The sequence below is a fragment of the Pteropus vampyrus genome, unplaced genomic scaffold (genome assembly GCF_000151845.1).
Source record: "Pteropus vampyrus isolate Shadow unplaced genomic scaffold, Pvam_2.0 Scaffold428, whole genome shotgun sequence".
NCBI classification, from domain to species: Eukaryota; Metazoa; Chordata; class Mammalia; order Chiroptera; family Pteropodidae; genus Pteropus; species Pteropus vampyrus.
In genome coordinates, this window is record NW_011889209.1 from 1044825 (window position 1) to 1065118 (window position 20294).

At 36.6% G+C, this 20294-nt stretch overlaps 1 protein-coding gene across 1 annotated transcript in view; it reads right to left on the reverse strand.

Moving 5' to 3' along the window:
• Positions 1–7062: 7062 nt before the first annotated feature.
• Positions 7063–20294, reverse strand: part of GLB1L3 (galactosidase beta 1 like 3) — a 48600-nt gene continuing 35368 nt past the window's right edge. Inside the window, exons 10-20 of the mRNA XM_011381088.1 lie at positions 16758–16842; positions 15044–15181; positions 14378–14458; positions 13618–13724; positions 12627–12767; positions 12213–12287; positions 11615–11693; positions 11060–11147; positions 10662–10773; positions 7282–7398; positions 7063–7140 (exon numbers count right to left, since the gene is read on the reverse strand). Coding sequence (XP_011379390.1) covers positions 7063–7140; positions 7282–7398; positions 10662–10773; positions 11060–11147; positions 11615–11693; positions 12213–12287; positions 12627–12767; positions 13618–13724; positions 14378–14458; positions 15044–15181; positions 16758–16842 — 1101 coding nt within the window. The remainder of the gene's footprint in view (positions 7141–7281; positions 7399–10661; positions 10774–11059; positions 11148–11614; positions 11694–12212; positions 12288–12626; positions 12768–13617; positions 13725–14377; positions 14459–15043; positions 15182–16757; positions 16843–20294) is intronic.

The following is a 20294-nucleotide window of genomic DNA, read 5'->3' on the forward strand; positions in this document are numbered from 1 at the left end:
CGCTCTTTTATGGAAACAATTTGGGAAGAAAGATCTAAGCTGTTTTAAAAGAATTTACATTGGCTGTAGATAAAGGGTACAGGAGAAGGGGAAGCAGGATTATTTCAGGGATCGACGCAGAGTCTCTAAGGAAAAAGTGTCTGCTCCTGTGGATTGGCAGTTAGCAACAGATTGGAAAGTTCATAGTTAAGAAAGTAGTGTAGGCTCCCGGGGTGCAGTGCTGCCTGGCTATTCTCTTTTAGTTCATCATGGACATAGACATCTGGAAGTTAATTCAAAGTTCCAACATACACTCAGGAATGTAAGCAGTTTTTTGTTGGTTTTGCCATATGGTTGTTAACTGATAACTCTTGTCTCTTTCTTCCACTATCTGGCCTGCTGTAATTTAATTTAGAACATCTCAGAATTTTCTCCTTGTCAGCAGTCAAGGCTTCTCACCCCAGGAAATGTGTCACTGAACTGGAAGGGGCCTGTGTGCATTGGGAAAGAATGTGTACTGAGTATCATTGTTGGCCTTGGTAGTCCCAAAATAGGTCTTTCAGCCTCAGCCTTCAGAAGATTGAAAAGCCAAAGATCTAATTCAACAACAAATGTTTAATGACCACAATTTTAAGCTAAACATTATTCTAGGAGCTTGGATACATTGGTAGACAAAACAAACAAAGATTCTTTTCCTTTAAAACTTATATGCCAGCTGCAGAAGAAAGACAACAAAAATTAACAAGCAATTGGGTCAATTGTAGAGTATGTTTCAATGTAATAAATTCTATAGCAAAAAGAAAGTAGATAAAGAGAGGAAGACTGAGAGTGTGATGGGAAGGGGAATACAGAGAAGAGGTCTTAATGAGAAGATGTTATCTGAGCAAAGATCTGAAAGAGGTGGGTTAGCCAGGCATGCTGATGCCTGTAGGAAGGGCTCTCCAGGCAAAGAGAACCTCTGGTGCAAATGGCTTCAGGCAGGAGCATGGCACAGTGTTTCAGGAACTGCAAAATGATCAGTGTGAGAAGAGAAGGGGAGAATGAGAACTATGGGAGATGAGGTCAGAGAAATACAGGAGCCTGATCATGTAGGGCCTTTCAGAGCAAGGCTTTGACTGAATGAAATGAGAGCCATTGCAGGTTTGTGACATGACATCAATTATGCTTTAAAAGTCCACTCTGGCTGCTGTGTTAAGAATCACCAGGAGTGGGCAAGAGTAGAAGCAAGTTGACCAGTTTATTTTAGATGAGAGAAACTACAGCATGCTTGTGTGCCGATAGTGATCATGGTTGAGAGGGTGAAAATTAATGAAGTAGGAGGGACCTTAGAGAATTTCTGGGGCAACATCCTTGAGTAGGTGAAGTAGATTGGGTCTTGTGACAGACTGAAGGATAAGCTTTTGGTATGAGCATATGGGAGCATGTAAGGCATCACTGCATTCTCGGTGATAGAGCAATTGCTTAGGTTAATTTCAAATACAAAAGTGTAATACTATCAGAAATGAGAAGTAGGCTTCTTATTTGAATTTGGTGTTAATATCTGAATATTCACTTTCAAATGTAGGTATACATTTGAGTTGCGATATGAAGTAAAACATTAAGATTTTATTAAGTAAAGTAAAACAATAATTAATGATTATTATGAAAACTATTAATATAATGTACAAACACAATTATTAAAATTTTTCAAATACCCTAAGTACCTAGAGAAATAGATTGACAGCTAATAATATTAAGAGAGCTTCATAACTTCTGAAGAAGAATATGATATAATCTTTGAGCAAACAAATGTATATAAAATAGATAATTTTTTAAAAAATAAAATGCATGGATATTATATATTTATATCTAAATTTTAAAATATAAATAATAATTAAGGTGTATTAATAAAGATTAAAATTTTTATCATGTTTGATGTTTACCATTCATAACATTAAACAATATAACTTTTATAAACCTAATTTAATTTTAATACTTAATTTCATTTCAGCCATGAGTCTCGCAAAAAAGGTCTTCTTTGGGAATTTTTGTCAACCTCAAAATTTCATAAGGAAAATCTCCAAATGATGTGCAGCTACATCTAAGATAAATCATGCTCAATCCAGACAGAATAAAGAATAAACTACATAAAAATAAAAGATGAAAGTGTTAAACAAAAATTAGGCACATTTTCAGAGGAGAGAAAGAGCAATTAGGGGTATCATGTTATAAACTATGTAAATATCTAACCAATGTACTGTATACTTGAAACTAATAATAAAATTTTGAAAAAATTAGGCACATTTTTTCCTCACTGACCAAACTTCAAAAGGACAGACTTATAATAATACTTTAAGAAAACAATTTCTTATAGCTTGCAGTTTATAGAGGCTAATTAAAATTTTCTCAAGACAATGTTCTATCTTACTATTTTTAGTCATTTTTCAACTGCTGAAGTATTTAAAAAATCTGCCCAAGTTATGACTCTCTAGTGCAAAGTTCTTTCTACAAAACACGCTACTGAAAACCTTTTTCCTGAGTTATATTTTGCTGTGCACCAGTGAGTGATGTTATGAAATATCCACATTTTGTATATCAAATATTTGGACATACAGAAATAAATAGAAGTTTCTTAAAGTTCAACAGCCTAATAGATGAATGATGAATTTAACTGTTTCTCCTTTATTTTGTTACCATGATTTCTGAATCTAGCACAGCAAACTAAAACATATTTAGAAAATGAAAAAGTAAAAAACAAAGATGCCATGTTATTGTCATTGGCAAAAGACAAACATGGCTAAGGCCATAAATGATTTAGGAATTACATATGTATGTTTCATACACAACTTCAGTTTTGTATTTAGAAAGTAATTTTAGCACAGTACAAAACAAGCATTTTTCATTCAAAAATAAATTTCATCACATACAAGATGTTTTGAAATGCTTTTGTCTCCTCACTTTATGCAAGATATTCAGAAAGATAGAATAGCAGCTAATACATGTTTAAAAAATTGTTTTCAAGCTTCAGCATAGAAAGCCACAATACCATACTTCAAAGAGAATAATAGCAACATAGGAGAACATGCAAGCAACAAACGATATATCTGCTTAAACTTGCTGAGAAAGGAACACGCTGACGTGCCTTGAGAGGAAAAGTCATCCTGACGTGACACCTACTGAAGAATACTAGGATCCTGTAAAAGTGACACAGAAATGCATAAAAGATTTCTGAGATGATTTTTGTCGTCTTAAAATCCAGTACATTATTTACAGTAAGAGGACAAATTTTTAGTGGAATGCAAATCAAAACCACAGTGAGATAGCATTTCATACCCACTAGGATGGCTAGAATAAAAAAGAAAAGATTAAAAACAAGTATTGGTGAAGACATGGAAAAATTGGAGCCCTCGTACATTGTTGGTGGGAATGTAAAGTGATATAGCCACTTGGGAAAACAGTTTGGCAGTTCCTGGAAAAATTAAACAAGGAATTACCATGTCCCAGCAATACTACTCCTAGGTATATACCCAAGAGAATTGTAAAGATATGTCCGCACAAAACCTTGTGCATGAATGCTCATAGCAGCAATTATTCACAATAGCCAAAAAGTGAAAATAACTGAAACATCCATCAATTGATGAGTAGATAAATAAAATATGCATTATTCAACCAAAAAAAGGAATGAAGTACTGATATATGCTACAGCATAGATGAGTCTTACATACATGTGCTAGCGAAAGAAGCCAGTAACAAAGGGCCGCCTATCGTATGATTCCGCATGCACGAAATGCTCAGAATAGGTGTATCTATAGAGATGGGAACTTGATTAGTGGTCTCCAGAGGCTGGGGGATGGAAGCATGGGTTTTTTTTTTTTTTTTTTTGGAGCAACAAAAACATTCTAGATTTAGATGGTGGTGATGGTTATACAACCTTGTGAATACACTCTTCTAAAAACTACTGAATTATAAATTTTAAAGTTTGAACTTTATAGTATATGAATCATATCTCAATTCAAAAACTTCTCAAGTGTAAAGCATTTCTATTTGCCTTTTTCTATGTATAGAACAAAAAATATTTGTTTTACATATTTTGAGGCTAAAGTTTTAGGAATTAACAACTCTAGAATTATTATATCTTTCTCATGAATTAAATCTTTTATCACTATTTGTAACCCTCTCTGTTATGAGAAAGGAAAGCAGCTGCTGAAGTGAAACCCTTGAATGCATTTATGTCTTTCCACAATGCCAAGTTCACTGAGTGGAACCTTCTCAGATAAACCAATCAGGTGCCCATGCAGGTTAACACATAATACACAGAGAGGGAGAAGTACAGAGTCTTACGTGATAGAGCGGAGGGACAAAACTCCTTAGCATCTCCAAAACAAGCTCTGTTGACTGGTGGCCTGGAGAGCTGTGCGTAGTTACCAAGCCAGCGGCTACCACAGGCACTTCAGTCTTCAGCTCTAGTGCCACCCATTCATGATGCTCTCATATCAGACTTGAGCAGCATCTGTCTAAGGTGTTCAGCTTATGTGGACCTTACAAGATGAGATCCTTATGCTTATCAGCTCATGCATATGAGGACTTATCTAGGACAGTCGTATCCAGGCTGATGATTCTGTGGTTTTGGGTGTTCTGGTCACACCTTAAAGGCATCCCGATTATGCACAAGTTGACATTACACTCATGGCTCCCATGGAATCCATTTTGTAAAGTCCAAAATGTCCTCATTTCTTTATGCTCATTACATCTAGTAACATCTTTTGTCATTCAGTATACTTGCCTGATATTAATATGGTAACTCCAACTTTCTTTGGTAAGAATTTACATGGTGTATTTTTTATCTTTTAATTTGTGATCATTTTGTGACCTTATGTTAAAGGTGTGTCTCTTATGAAACACACATTTAGGTGTTTTTTATCATGACTGACAACTTTTACTTTTTAATTAGAGGATTTAGTTCATTTATGAAATGTACTGTTTGCTAATACAGTTGTGTGTTTTTTCTACTATCTTCGTAGGTGCTTTCTATTCATACTTATTTTTCTACTTCTTTGTCTTCTACTCTGTTTACTGTTGTTTTTTTTCTCATTCTATTTAGCCCTTTTTTGAAAGTTGCCGCATTACTTATTCTTTTAACACTTAAGCTACATTTATTAACATGCATATTCAACAGTCTAAAGTTAACATCTGAGCATTACAGAAATCTTAGACCATTTTTTTTCTATCACATCCTTTTCACCTTATATGACATTTTCCCCTGTCTTACAATTTTTACTGATTTTACCCTCAAATTAGATCTTAGTTTACTTATATTGAATTAATGTTTGTTCATTTGTACTCACATATTTGTCAGCATCCTTTCTTTGCTCCACACTCTTTCTTGAATCTCAGACAGTCCCTCTAGGGCCATTTTCTTTCTGCTGACAGCACATTCCTTAGAACATCTTTTCTCAACCTAGGTTTCCTGAAAAATTTAAGCTGCAATACCCTTAGGCATCCATGGTCTATAATGGATTAATTTCTCTAATGTGCATCTAGAATGAAACAATAAGAAACTACTCCCAGAAAACATTTTCTGTAAGTTTTATTCTCTTATGGAACCCAGTTGAGAAAGGCTGCTTCAAAATTCCCTTTAGTGTGTGGATCTTTTGATGATAAAATCTCTTGGGCTTTTGGAAGTCTGAAAGGCCTGTATTTTGTTTTCCTTTGTTTTGTTTTTCTTGAATGGCACTTTTTCTGGGTTAAAAAACTCTAAACTGTGAGAATTTTTTCTAAGCACACTGGAAGTGTATCTTCTGGATAGTAGGGTTGCATTCATGATTTGAAAAAGACTGACATAGGTATAGAGCTGAAGTGTAATAAAAAAAGAAGAGATGTGAACCAGGGAGACATGTATTCAAACACCTCTTTGAACTTTTGTTTTTCCATCTACATAACGGATATGTTGCACAGTTGTTGTCATAGAAATGATGTACATATTGCATCTGAAATATATACGTTCTTGTGATCTTCATGATTATTGCTGCTGTTTTTTTCTCTTAGTCATTTTTCATGACTTAGTTTATTCATAGATTTCATAGGTTTCAGTCTAGAGCCCCAGAGAATACAGTTTTATGTAGGAATTGTGTAGGTACAGGATAGAATTTTCCTTCCATAAACCAGCCATTTAGATTAGTAGGAGAGGAGATAATCTGACTCCTTTGTCCTCATTCCAAACAGAAAGTTTTCTTCCACCCATTTGACACCAGATTGTTAGCTAAATTTCTCAAAGCTCCTAGGCACTATTTCTAACGAGGTGTTAACATTTTGTTTTAGTGCATTGGTTTGAATTTAGGCCAAGTACTATCATTTGATTATAAGAATGTGACTGGTTTCCGATGGTGTTATTTGAGAAATTGGTTGGGTTATTCATGTATATGTGACTTATCTCACTAATATCTGTCCACTATCAGTATGAGCTTTGACTATACCCAGATAGCTGAGGAGTAATAAGACAGAGAGTGCTCAATGCCAGGCTTTGCTATCACACACATCAGAACCAAATAAACAAATCTCTTCCTTCTCTGATTGGATGTTATGTACAAGAACACCTTGGAGAAACCCAGGCTGCAGGGCACTGCCTGAAGACATTTTTCACTCTCCCCTGCATTCTTCCTCCTGAACACACACACACACACACACACACACACACACACACACACACCCAGGAGTTTGCTAGTCTGGTATGGAGAGAACAGTCATTCTTACTCTTCTTAGTCCAGAGACGCTTCAGTTTCACCCAACTAAGTAAAGAGAAGCAGAAATAAAACTTATTTTTTATTCATATTTGCCTAAAGGCACATTTGATTAAAGAATAATAACCTACTAAGGATTAAGCATTTAACTAGGTAAATCAGTCATTGGAGATTGGAAGACTTTTTAAAGCCTAAAAACAGGCATCATATGAATATACTATAACATACATAACAACTTTCCTGTTGATTTTTTTAGGTTATTTTCATATTTTTGCTACTGCAGACAACATTGCATTTGAAATTCTAGACATAAATCTTTCTCCTGAAAAACTGCTTGTAGATGAACTCCAACAATCCTCAAAATACATTATGACACAATCTTAAAGCTTGGGTTTATACTAGTTTGGATGTATGAACCACTTTTCCTTTTCTCAAACAGGATGATCTAGGAAAAAAGAAAGGCTGACATTAAGAAAGGGTAAGCCTATTCAATACAGAACGAGAAAGACACTGCAATCTGCATTCTAGGGATGAAGGCACATCTGAACATTTATGAGACATAAAGGCAAAAGTGGCGGTGGCTCACCTCATTGTCTCCTGGATGAAGCCAGGTACCAGGAAGGTAAAGTGTTTCCTGTGGTCCAATATACCAATATCGCCCAAGGTTACGTCCATTGATGAACACAAATCCATTATTCCAGTCCTGAAAGGGATGGAGGCTTGACACATGGGAACAGATTCACACTGGCAAGGTAAAACTTAAGGTATTTGGGGAGTGACAGCAAGACTGAGATGCTTTATGGCACTAAAAGTGAAAGTGAGTTTACAATGGGATATGTTCTAGAAGTTTTACCCTGCAGTACCTGGTCTAAGGATGACAGAGAAAAACATGAACCCACCCCTTAATGCTAACATTACTGTTGTTCCTGCCCTATGATATATAATGCTATACTTTAAAAAACAAAACAAACAAACAAACAAAAAAAAAAACAGGTCTTCTCTTCCAGAAATAAGTACTAGGCAATAGAGATGAACACTACTGTTAACAATAGCTATAAAAGCTACACATTTTTAAAAAAAATCTGCTTGCAATACAATAAAGAATTACAGGACCAAGATCTAGGAGAAGAAAACTGAGAGACAAGTAGACATTGAGGCAGTTTTTCCACTAGAGGAATCTGCTTATTCAGGAAGAAGTGCCTGAGAAGCTTAGCAGAACTTTTCGTAGCCTCATAAGTTTAAGGGAACAAAAACTGGATAACCAGGAATCTTATTAAATAATATACACTCTGAGCTGGGAACCTGAGAGTCTACACCTAGGAGAAGAGTGAAAAAAATAGTCCAGTCATTGGATGGAAGCCTTGATTCAAACCATTTCAGTCTTTGTAAATTATAGCAAGGTATAATATCCTTAGCCACCTCCAGAGGTAGATGTAAATCCTCTGATATCATCTTAGGCCTTGAGTTATTTCTAGCATTTTTCATAATGTCTGGCACTCAGTAAAAAATAATAAGCAGATGGGGAGGGAGAAAATATAATAAAAACAAAGAGGAACAACGAACAATAGAAACAGATGAAGGTGATACAGATAGTGGATTTTTAAGTCACAGGCTTTGAAATGACTATGCCTACTAAATTAGTATGTTCAGTATTGGTATATGAAAGAGATAAAAGTATAGTATATCAAAATTAGTATGTTAAAGAGACAAAAGACAGAATTTTGACAGAGAAGTGGAAACTATAAAAAAGACTAGAGTTTGTTACCAGCAAGGCAAGAAATAACAACTTTTGGCAAGGATACGGAGAAAAAGGAACCCTTATATACTGCTGGTGGGAAGGTAAATTGGTACAGCCACTATGGAAAACAGTATAGCATTTCCTCAAAAAATTAAGAATAGAGCCACCATATGACCCAGTAATCCTTCTTCTGGGTATCTACCAAATAAATTTTAAAACGTTCGTAAAGAGATATGTACCCCTATGTTCACTGCAGCATTATTCACGATAGGTAGGACATGGAAACAACCCAAGTGTCCTCTGATGAATGATTGGATAAAGAAGATGTGGCACATATACACAATGGAATACTATTCAACACAAAAAAAGATGAAATACTGCCATTTGCGACAATGTGGATGGATCTTGAGAGTATCATATTGAGCAAAATAAATCAGATGGAAAAAGACAAGAATCATATGATTTCGCTTGTATGTAGGATTTAAAACAGAGAACAAGTGAATGACCAAAATCAACAAACTCACTGGCACAGACAACAATATGGTGGTTAACAGATGGGAAGGGTGGGGGGAGGTCGAAGAGGATAAAGAGAGTCAAATGTGGTGAGGGAGGAGACTAAACTTTGGGTGATGAGCACCCTATGCAATGTGCAGATGATTAATTATAATATTGTACACCTGAAACATATAATCTTATTAACCAATGTCACCCCAATAAATTTAATTTAAAAATTGTAAATAAAAAGGCTATAGTTATAGAACAAAAATTCTAGAACTAAAAAATATAATAATTAAAATTATGAATCAAGACATAAAACATTTGAAACAAGATGATTAACAAAATTGAACTAATTAATATGTATAGAATATTCATTTAACACATGCAAAAATACACATATTCTTTCAAGTATGTATCAGAATCTTTAGAAATTTAATCCTATGTTGGACTACACAAGTATTAACATGTTTTAAAGTTCTCAGGCCACAGTGCAATTAAACAAGAAATTGATAACAAAAATGTTGCCATAATATATCTTCAATAATTTTTTTAAAACTTATGGATGCAACCAAATCCATGCTTAAATGAAAATAATAGCTTAAATCAATATATTAAAAAGAATACAGATTAAAAATCAGTTATCTGAGCACATTTTTAAAGGGATTATAAAAAGAAAGCAGATAACTCCTATGATAAAAAAGTGAAATAAACAAAATAATAAAAATAACAGCAGAAATTAAACAAAAGAAATACATAATATAGTAAGTGTCATAGTCAAACATTCTTTCTTTGAAACACTAATGTTCTGGTGATACTTAGCAAGAAAAAAGATGTTACTATAGATGATCTAGACATTAAAAAACAATTTAAGCCCAATACCTTTGAAAATTAAGATGAAATGGAAAAAAATTTTATAAAATATATTTTATCTAAACTAACTTTCAGAAAAACAGAAAATCTGAAGAGTACTTTAATCTTAAAGGAATTTAACACACACACAAACTTTCCCACAAATAAAAAGTTGTCTTAAAGGTTTTGACTAATGGATTCTACCAAATATTTAAAAAAATAATACTAGTCTTATACAAACTCTACTATGTAATTCAAATTACATGAAGTCAAAAGAAGAAAGAATGAATTAGAGTGTTAGGAGTCAAGATAATGGTTACCTTTTAAAGAGAAGGGGAGGACTGTTGACGATATTTTATTTTTCTCAATGGTAATTATCTGATGTTCACTTTGTGATAATTTATTGAATTGTACACTCACATTTTGTACATCTGTTATGTGTTTATACATAAAAATATATATGAGGTAAAAAAGGCAATTCACAAAATATAATTTATGGAATGGCTGCATTGGTGCAAAAAGTAATTGTGTGTGTGTGTTCAGACAAAGTTGTATATGAAATCATACAAACTACTGGTAATGCTTAGTTCTGAGAAGTAGAGAGGAACTTAAATGCGGGTGAGTTTGATGCAGAATTTCCACCATTTGCTCTCTACATCTTGTTGTTATTTGAATTTTTCTATTGTGTTGTGATGTACGATTTTTTGAACAACGATAAGTTAGGAAGATTGAGAGATGTTGGATGGCTTAGTTGGAAGTGAGGAAGAAAAAGAAAAGAAAAAAGGGAAATATTCTTGCCAGGAACTCTATGGCTTTGCTTCAACTCTTTAAGAAAGAATAGATGGTTGGGACGCCAGAGTTTGAAGAGGGTGCTCACTTACCAGTAATCTCAGAAAGGTGTCCTTGGGAGAAGAGCCAGCCCTCAAGGTACAAATGTAGAAGGCAGGGCCCAGATAACTACTTCGGAAAGGCCTCCATGTGGCAGAGCGGAGCCTGGAAGAAGGGCCAAACCTTGAAGGAGAGCAATAAGTCCCAGTATTGACCCTAGATTCCCCATGCAGGTACTGGGATTCTGTTTCAGTGGGACATGTCAGACTAGGACCCTTAAAAAAAGAGACTTGTCCTAGGGTTCTAGTCCTGACTCCAAAGCACTCTATAATCCTGAGCAAATCACTTCATTTCCCTGAATCTTGGGCTCTTCATCTGCACAGTGAAGAGTTTCAAATCTCTGAGTTCCCTGATCCCTCAAAGTGTCCATTGGGAGTAAGTAGGAGCATACCTCTCAAAGAAGCTCATTTTCATTTCCAGAGAATAGATAGTGTAACCCTCCAGGGGGGTATTATTGATGGTAACAGATCCAGTTAATCCTGCAGGTGGTCGGTAGGAAAGAGAATATGGTCAGGGACTAGATTGCTCTGTGTCTAGGACAAAAAAAAAAAAAAAAATGTATATACCTTGTGATAAGGTCTCAGCCACAAGGGCAAACACTTGTTTGACTTGCTATGACTAAAGGTTTCTTGTTGTATGCTTCCATACTACTGAGAAGTTCCCCATTTAGTATCAGAGCTTTTCCTGAAATTCCCAAAAGAAGACTGGGCTCTGCTCCAGGACAAGCAGTCAGCACCCAACAAAATTGCTCCACTTTCTTACCTTGGAGAAATGGAGAAGGCAGGACAAGAGAAAGGAAAGGAGTTTGAATTTTTGGTCCTAGAACCTAAGTCTCCCACTGCCTGAGTGGCTCATTTTTTCCTCCTGACTTCAACATAGCCCCAGTGTGAGAGTCCAAGTAACCATAAAGAGAGATTACAGCCTGTCTCTCAGTCCTAGAGCCTACCTTTCCGCTGATCTTGGATTTTCCATGAGAAATTAACTCGTCCTTGATTCTCCACCAGGATCCTTAGGCGTTGACATCCCTGTTTGGGGTAGACCAGTTTATGGAAATGAAAAGGTTACACAGGGTTTTTACTCTAGAATCTTTTCTTTTCTCTGAGTCCTAGATGGAAAGACAAGAAAATGGGAGACAAGGAGCCTCCAGAGCTCAGCAGTCCTCCCTCTCCTTTAAAGACCCTGCATGTTCCCATTCCACACTCAGTTTCCCCTTTGTTCAGCTAATCTGCCTTAGGAAAGGCAGAGGGACTCAGCTGTGCCTTTGAAAAGAGACCCAGTTAGCAGCTAATGGTTGACTCAGGGCTTAATGGGGAAATTCCATTCACACCAAAACATGTATACTGCCACTCATGATATATGGGCCTGAGAGATGCAGTTTTGTTTATAACTGACATAGCTAAACAAACACTTTCTGCTGGGCCCCTCAGTGAGGAGCAATACCAAAGGGCAGTGGAAGAGAAAGAAGGCAGTCTATCTCAGGACCAGGCTGTGTTTGCATTTGAGTCTGGGATCTAGGGCAGCATTTAAACTCTTGAGTTACATACCCTGACTTTAGGAATGTTCAAGTACTGATGATCAGCATCATCCAGAATTCCTATACTGGTCTCATTCAAAAACACCTGCAAAAGAAGAGCCGGTGTCAGACAGATAGGCCTACTGGAAGGAAGGGAGAAGAGAGGCTCTAGTTTAGGGAGAAGGTCATGATGAAGGAAGGGACTGGCCTTGGTGCTCACAGATGTTTAAGCTGACAGGAAAGCCCCAATAGAACTAGGTTGTGATAAAGCATAAAGCAAGTTTCTTTAATTTGAATTAATATTCTCAGTGCCTCACACATAGGTGCTTAAATAGTAGGTACTATTAAACTGTAAAATTGACCAGTGACTAACTTTCCTCCCCAAAAGCAGCAAAGTTAAGCTAAATGTTCTGCTTACCTCCATAGACAGCCTGCGGACCCCTACCTGTGCTGTATCTTGAACATCAGCATGGAGCTCACCTCCAGAACAGATGACAGTCTCATACAGTATGAATCCATAGGACTGACCGTTCCCACTGTTTATGGGAAGATTCTCCATATTGATTGGTTTATCAGATATGACTGGCTATGATAGAGATGTGGCAGAAACAGGAGCCAGGGCAATGAGAAGTCAGAATCCTTCTTCCTAAGATCCTTGTCATTTTTCGTTGTACCTTCTAATGGTCCCCAAGAGTTCTTTGAATGAGAAATACTAAAATAGGTGCTATGTGATGATACTCTTAATGCTTTATATCTCTATTGACCAGAAAACTCAGAAGACGGGGAGGGCATGGTAGAGGGAATAATTAACTGTAATCATAAGAATTAACAGAGTAAATAAGTTGTGTTCTAACATAACTAAAGTCGAGTAAAGAATTATGTGCTAAGCAAACATTGAGCATCTGTAATATGTCAGACACTTCTTTTTATCTAAAACAGTGATAGTGGAGGTAAAACCAATATGAATTCAAGAGTTAACATTTTTCAAACAATATCTACCTTTTCTTCAAAATAGAGTAGGTAGTCTAATTTTAAAGGGCTCACAGGGACCTGTACAAGTGCAGCGATTCAACCTAGTTGACGGTGAAGAAGAGTCGGAAACTCAGTTTCATGAGTTCCTAGCTCAGCAGCCATATGAATCATACAGTCCTCCACAAGAGCATTCACCAAATGGTTCATGTGAGCTGGAAACCAGGACTCTCTAATAGTCTACTTCTCCCCCCATGCCTAGTCATTCTTTAAATTCAAACCCCTCACAGTCCATCCAGAAAGAGCTTGTGGGTCTTTCCCCATAGTTCTAAATTGGGAAGAAATGCAGAGAATTGGTTTTCCAATAAAAAGCCCTCGAAGGAATCTCTACTCTGTGGCTTATGGCATTCTGCCCCATGTATTCAATGGCCACCCACCCCCCATTCCTGTGCCCAGGCAGTACTCACCTCATTTAAGTACTGTAGGACATCCCACAGTGGCAAGTAAAAGGACGGTCTCATAGAAGGATACACAGCCTTGGGAGTGAGCTCAGGTAAGTGGGGCAGGGGTAATGCTGCAGTAAAAATGGGCAATGGGACAAGAAGTATCTGAAATAAGTACTGCCTTCTCAAAGCCTCCTCATCCCTATCCATGAGCTCTCGTATTGCAGAGCGAACAAGAGATATGGGTCCTATCCTCGAACATAGCTATACTTCACCAAGAATAATGAAAACCTGTCGACAACCAAGTTGGAACCATTTTGCATGCACAGATAGCTCATAGGTACAGATCCAGAAAGGGTAATATTAGTTATATAGGCTAAAGGCTCTTAGAGAACAAGAATTCTGCCTTATGCCTAACTACTTCTTAGCACATACTAGATAGTTAATAAACTTTATTTAAATAAGTAAAATTAAATTGGATGATTTTTGCTATTGTATATGGGGTATTACATCATACATCATACTAACAGCTTTACAAATAGTAACTTAATTTTCACAAGTATCACTGTCTTCATGTTTCAGGGAAGAAAATAAGGCTTAAAGGGCTTTAAAACATTCACATAAAACCATACGGCTTCTAAGTGAGAAAATCAGGATTTGAAGTTAAGTTGCCCTTGCTCTTAAGCACTTCATTAAGCTTCTGCCCTCTGGGGATCCTTCCCTTTCTTCACACTTCCACTTCATGAGGACAACCTGCTCTCAAGTTAGAATGGTTGCTAAGTACCTAAGACAGATCCAAAGAGTTTTCGAAGCTTGAAATATTTTTCTGTGTAATCCCCAGCTTCTGTCAGCACAGCATCATAGTCTGCAAGACACCAGGGCACTGTCACTGGCCAAGCAATCTTCTATAGCACTTTCAGCATGCGATGGGCCAGAGCCACTAGAGAAAAAAAGAAGACACATCTTCCCTGCCCCCAGCTGGGTCCACCCCAGGCTAGGGTGTGAGGGACTAATGCCAGTCTAGAAACATTCCGCACAACCCTTCCTGGGAATCTGAGGCTGTCATGACACAGAGTTCATCCTCTGTTTCACTTTATAATGGACACTGTCTTCTTTCCTCAATCTGGGTTGCCCAGCTGTGCCTATTGATGCCCTTATAGCGATCACCATCTGTAATCTGTCTCCCTTGGAAGGCTCAAGTCAAGGGGTCAGTGTACATGATGAGTGAAGCAGAGCTTTAGGTCATAGGCAGCCCTGTCTACTGCAATGCCAGCCTCTTGGGGGCATTATGAATATCACAGAAGGAAGGAAAATAGATAGGAAAATCCTCAATGCTCAGCATAGATTATAGGTCAAGAACCCAGTGATGACAGAACATCCTTTCAGAACCTCCTTGGTTAAACTCCAGCACCATCTATGCTGGAAGGTTACCATATCAGCAAACACTTACCATAGCTAGTGGTAATGCTTTTGTGCTTCCCAAAATTTGTGGCCCCATTTATGAAACCAAAGTTGGTTCCACCATGGAACATATATACGTTGAAGGAGATCTCAAATTTAATAAATTCAGACACAGTATTTTCAATATCTGTAGAGGAGAAAGATGAGAAAATAGAGCAAATTAAAAATTTAGAGAAGACTGAGTCTCTGGTGAAATCTTATGATTCCCTACCCCACCCCACAATCAACTTAATTCTTTTGTCCTCCAAACTCTGCTAAGATTCTAACCAGAACATAGGTAGGATTGGCCAGAACTACTCTAGGAAACCATGTCTTGTTTCCTAGATCCCTTTTTAAAAACCATTTTTCTCAGAGTATGGACATAATTGGACTTCAAACTTCATATACTAAATAATAGCCTAAGAATCTTATGTTTAGTACATTTTTTGAAATTGTACAATAATTAGTACATCCTCATTATTACTCTTCTACGGTAATATCTCTGGAGACACTAGTTTAGAACCTCTCCAATAGTCTACAAGTGGCTGTTCTCATCTTTAGCCATAGAAACTCTCATTTGGTCATCATGATTTAACAGGTATGATCATCTTTCCACTGGCCATAATGGGAAGCAGGATGGTTAAAAGTTAGTTAGATGTAAGATTCAATACTGACAGTGCTCTTTAGTTTGTATGACCTTATACAGCCTATTTTCTCTCAGAGCCTCTTTTTCCTAATCTGTTAAATGAAGGTACTAATTCCTACTATTTCATAGAATAAGAGAATTAATTGATGACAGAATACATGCAAGAAATATAGCATAGTGCCTAACATACAGGTGATCAGAAAACTGTTGTTTGGTGGTGGTGGCGGTGGTGGTAAGTTTTTGGTTTTTTGTGTTTTGTTTTTCTATTTTTCAGGCCACAGTAGATTTTTCTCAGTTACCCAGTATTTTCAAATGGTTTTCTTTACTTCAGGTACAAGTGAGCTTGTTTTCAAAACAGCAATAGCAAAATATCCTTAGTAGCAAAATACTTTTATTAACAACATCTCCTAGGCACTGTTCAGAGTGGTTTGCATGGATTGCCATATTTAATCCTCATAACAAACCCTATGAGGTGGGCTATGTGATAATCCCCATTTTTGGATGAAGACACTAAGACTTAGAAGCAAAAGAAAGCTGCCTTGGGTATGTGGCTAGTGCTGCAGAGCTGGGATTGAAATCCTGATCTCTGGCTCCAGAATCCACTCTCTAACCATTATTGCACATAGACTTCAGATAATTACTACCACGCAGTTGACTACTCCATAGCAATGGCCTGTGCATTTTCCAGAGATGATCAAGACTTGGCAAATGCATCCCCTTCTTCAGGATGTCACCTTTTCAGAGACCCTTATAATCACCTCACCCCGACTCTGCAGGTCTGTCCCTGTCTTTTTTATCACTGCATCCTCTTTGTTTGCTTCAAAGCACTTGTCAGATGTGGAGCTGTATACTGATTGTTTTACTTCTTTATTACCAGCTCTATTAAACTACAAGCTCCCTGGGGGTAGGAACCAGGTAATTTTTATTCACCAGTGCGCCTTCAGGCTTAGCCAAGTCCCTGTACATAATATGAATTAATAGATGTAGTTTAGTGAGCTTATTAACTAGCAGAGGAATGTTTGAAGGGTCCATGACTCAAGGCCATCTCTACTTGAGTCAAACACTGCAAAATACTTACCCTGTGCATCTTTAACATTGTGTTCATCTCCCCATTTATCAAACCAGCCGACCCAGTATTCCATAACCAAAATGGGCTTATTTTTCTAGAAACAAATCAAATAAAATGCTAAGTGTAACAAAAAGAAAAAATCAGAAAAACTGAATATAACAGACGAGCCTTAAAGAATTTATGCTTTTCACTTTTTCCCAAGTCAGTGCTTACCTCATCCCAAACTCCCCCTCACCCATTACACCTTTGGTTCCTCCATTCCTCTTAAACATTCATGATCTCCAGACTCCTTCCAGCTTTATGCATCTCCTGATACATCTGGATAGCACCATCTATAATTTCAGCCGCATCATATGAGAAGCTGGTGTTGAAAGAATCAGCTTTGAATACACAAGGACCTGACTACAATTCTTAATGAGATTCAAAGGTCACATTGCTGGTAAGGTCAGAGGCACAACACAAATCCAGGTCTGAGGCAAACTACCAGCCACTAAGCTATATTGTCTATTATGTATATCATTCATTTTCTCTATATCTTTATTCTCTATATCTTTATTCTACTTCGTCTGTGTTGAAGTATCCATTGTAATTGTATTTCTATTTATTTCATTTTTATTTCTAACAGTTCTTACTCTGCATATTTTTGTTACTAAACAATTTGGTATAGAACAATTCATAAATGTTACCATGTCTTTATGGATTATACCTTTTATTTATATAAAGTTATTATCATATTAAAGTGACTAATGATTATTAAACTCTTAATATGTGCTGAGGAGTATTTGAATGAAATACTTTACTTAATTTATCTGTGTAACAACCTAGTAAGTCCCCATTTTACAAAGAAAGAAATTGAGTTTAGAAAGCCTGTCCAAGTTCACTCAGCTAAGATATGTTAGAACTGGGATGTGAAGTCAGCCAGACTACATAAAACTAGAAGAAAACATACCAAAGCAATTCCATTACCCACAATTTCTGAACTAATGCTTGCCTAAAAACATAGACATCTCTTTTAAAATTCATATTATCGGTGGCCTCATTTGCTGGTTGCTATACTCTTTCAGCCTGATACCTGCATTCTACTTCTAGCCTAACATTTTCAAAGCTGCTGAATAATGTAGGTTCTTTTTAAAAAGTTGACATCTTCTCCACAGCAGAACTGTTGTTGTGCTATGTATATTACAATGGAAAATTATAGCCAGACTTCTATTAGGGATTATGTCAGGCATTCATTCTATGCATTCTCAGTTGCATTCCTGGAGTCTTCCAGCATTCTTCTGTAATCAAAAATGGTTACACTGTAAGCCTGAAGACCTGGCATCCAGCAACTTTTCTTAGCTGATCCCTGGAGATGGATGTTATGTGTTCTGGATCCCATATGTTCTTCTACCTTGGTTTAACCTCTCATTTCCTTCATCCTCCAAAAAATTCCATTAAAAAGTTGAATAAAAAATAAGTATTCTTAGTTCTTAAATATCAGAAAATGTCTTTATTTTATCAATACAGTTGCTTAATATTTAGATCAAGTATAAAATTCTAAGTTGAAATTCATTTATCCTCAGAATTTTAAAAGCATGTTCCATTGCTTTTTATCATCCAATGTCAATATTTTAAAATTCTATACATCTGACTTTTGTTGCTTGGTATGTAAGCCTGTGGTTTTTCTCTCTGTAGGATATTAATTTTACAATGTAGATCTCTTTCATGATTCATTGTGCTAACTATTTGAGAGGCACTTTCAATCTAGACATACATATCCTTCAGTTAAAGAAAATTTTCTTAGGCCAGTTATTTGTAACTTCCTTTTTTCTGAGTTCTTTGTCCTCTCTTTTTGTAATTTTTATTAGTCGGGTGCCAGGCCTCCTAAACTGATCTTATAAGACATTTATGTTGTCTCATACTTTATATCTTGCTGGCTTGTACTATTTATAGGAAATTCTCTCAACTTTGCCATCCAGTTCTTATATTTAATTTCAAATATTAGATTTTAATTTTAAAGAGTTCTTTTGGGTTTCATCCTTTTTTCTTACTATCTCACACTTGTTTCATGCATAATCTTATCTATGTTTCTGTGCATATTAATGAGCATTTTTAACATTTTATTCTGTTTCCTGAATTATCTCTATATTCTCTGATTTCCATTTTCTTTTTTTATTTGTAATTTAATTATTTTCTCATGGAGAACTTGTACTAAATAAATATAGATCCTTTATTTTCAACTGTATTTAAGAAGGAAGACTGATTTCTGGTATTAAAGTGGTACTGTGTTATTGGTGCACTTGACATTCTTTTTTTGGAAATCCTCAAAATCAAAATGAAAAATGAGAAATTGAAACACAAACAACATCTTTCATAAATCTAAGAGATATCTGAAACTTCAAAGTATAAATTAGGAGAAAACAATGCCAAAGTATTGAAAGTCTATCAGGATTCAAAAAGTGCAGAGAGAAGATGCTTTTTGTTAAAGATTTCAGGAAAGGATAGCAAGTAAAAAGCATACCCCATAGTTTAATACCAAAAATTTCTTATTTGCAATTACAGAATGGGGTTCACAAGTTGGTAAAAGGAGTACACTTTGCATAATTCAACATTATCAGAAGCTCGAAAGAAATTAATTATTGAAGAATCACAGATAAAATCTATAAGCAGGAAGAAGATTACTTGTGAGGCATCTGAGGGCAGTCCTGTAATTTCAATTGTCTGCCTGAGAGTGCTGAGAAGGGGGATAGTGGGGGGAGGTGTAGATGAAGAAAAGAATTCATCCCTGCATACATCAATGTGCCATTCGGATATATTGTTAGCCTGAAATGGAGTCATGTACTCTTTCTCATAGGAACTTTTCTTAAGTACTCGAGCCAATAAGAATTCAGTTAAGATGGTAGAGTAAGTAAACACTGTGCTTGGCTTCTCCCATGACAACATCAAAATTACAATTAAAATATAAAACAATAAACATTGAGAACCACCTAAAGACTAAACAAAAGTCCTATAACTAAGAACACAGAGCAGAAACCACATTGAGACTGGTAGGAGGGATGGAGATACAGAACAGGCTAGTCACACACCCACATGTGGTAGTTAAACATATGGAAAAATATCTTGGCTGTTGATGTTCCCCCTGAAGAGTGAGAGGTCCCAGCCTCACACTGGGTTTCCCAGGTCAGAGCATAAGTGCTGGAAAGAGAAGTCCCCATAACTTCTGGATGTGAAAGTCAGCATGGATTGTGGCTAAGTGAGATGAAGGGCTGCTGGAGTCCCAGGCGTCTCTCTTAAAGGGCCTGTGCATAGATTTACTCACTGAAGATTCACTTGCTCTGAGGTCCAGCTCTGGAGCAGCAGCTCTAAAAGCATCAGAGATATACCAGGAGGAAATGAATTGTCAGGAAAGGCCTGAAGGAGCAGTTTTCTCCCAGACATAAGTGCTGACAGAAGTCATTGTTCCCTCATTGAGTCCTCCCCATCCCCAATCTGCAGGTATAGTTGGGTGCCAAGTCTGAGTCTTGAACAACCTGGCTAACACAGTTTTCCCTGTCCTGGCAATTCCAT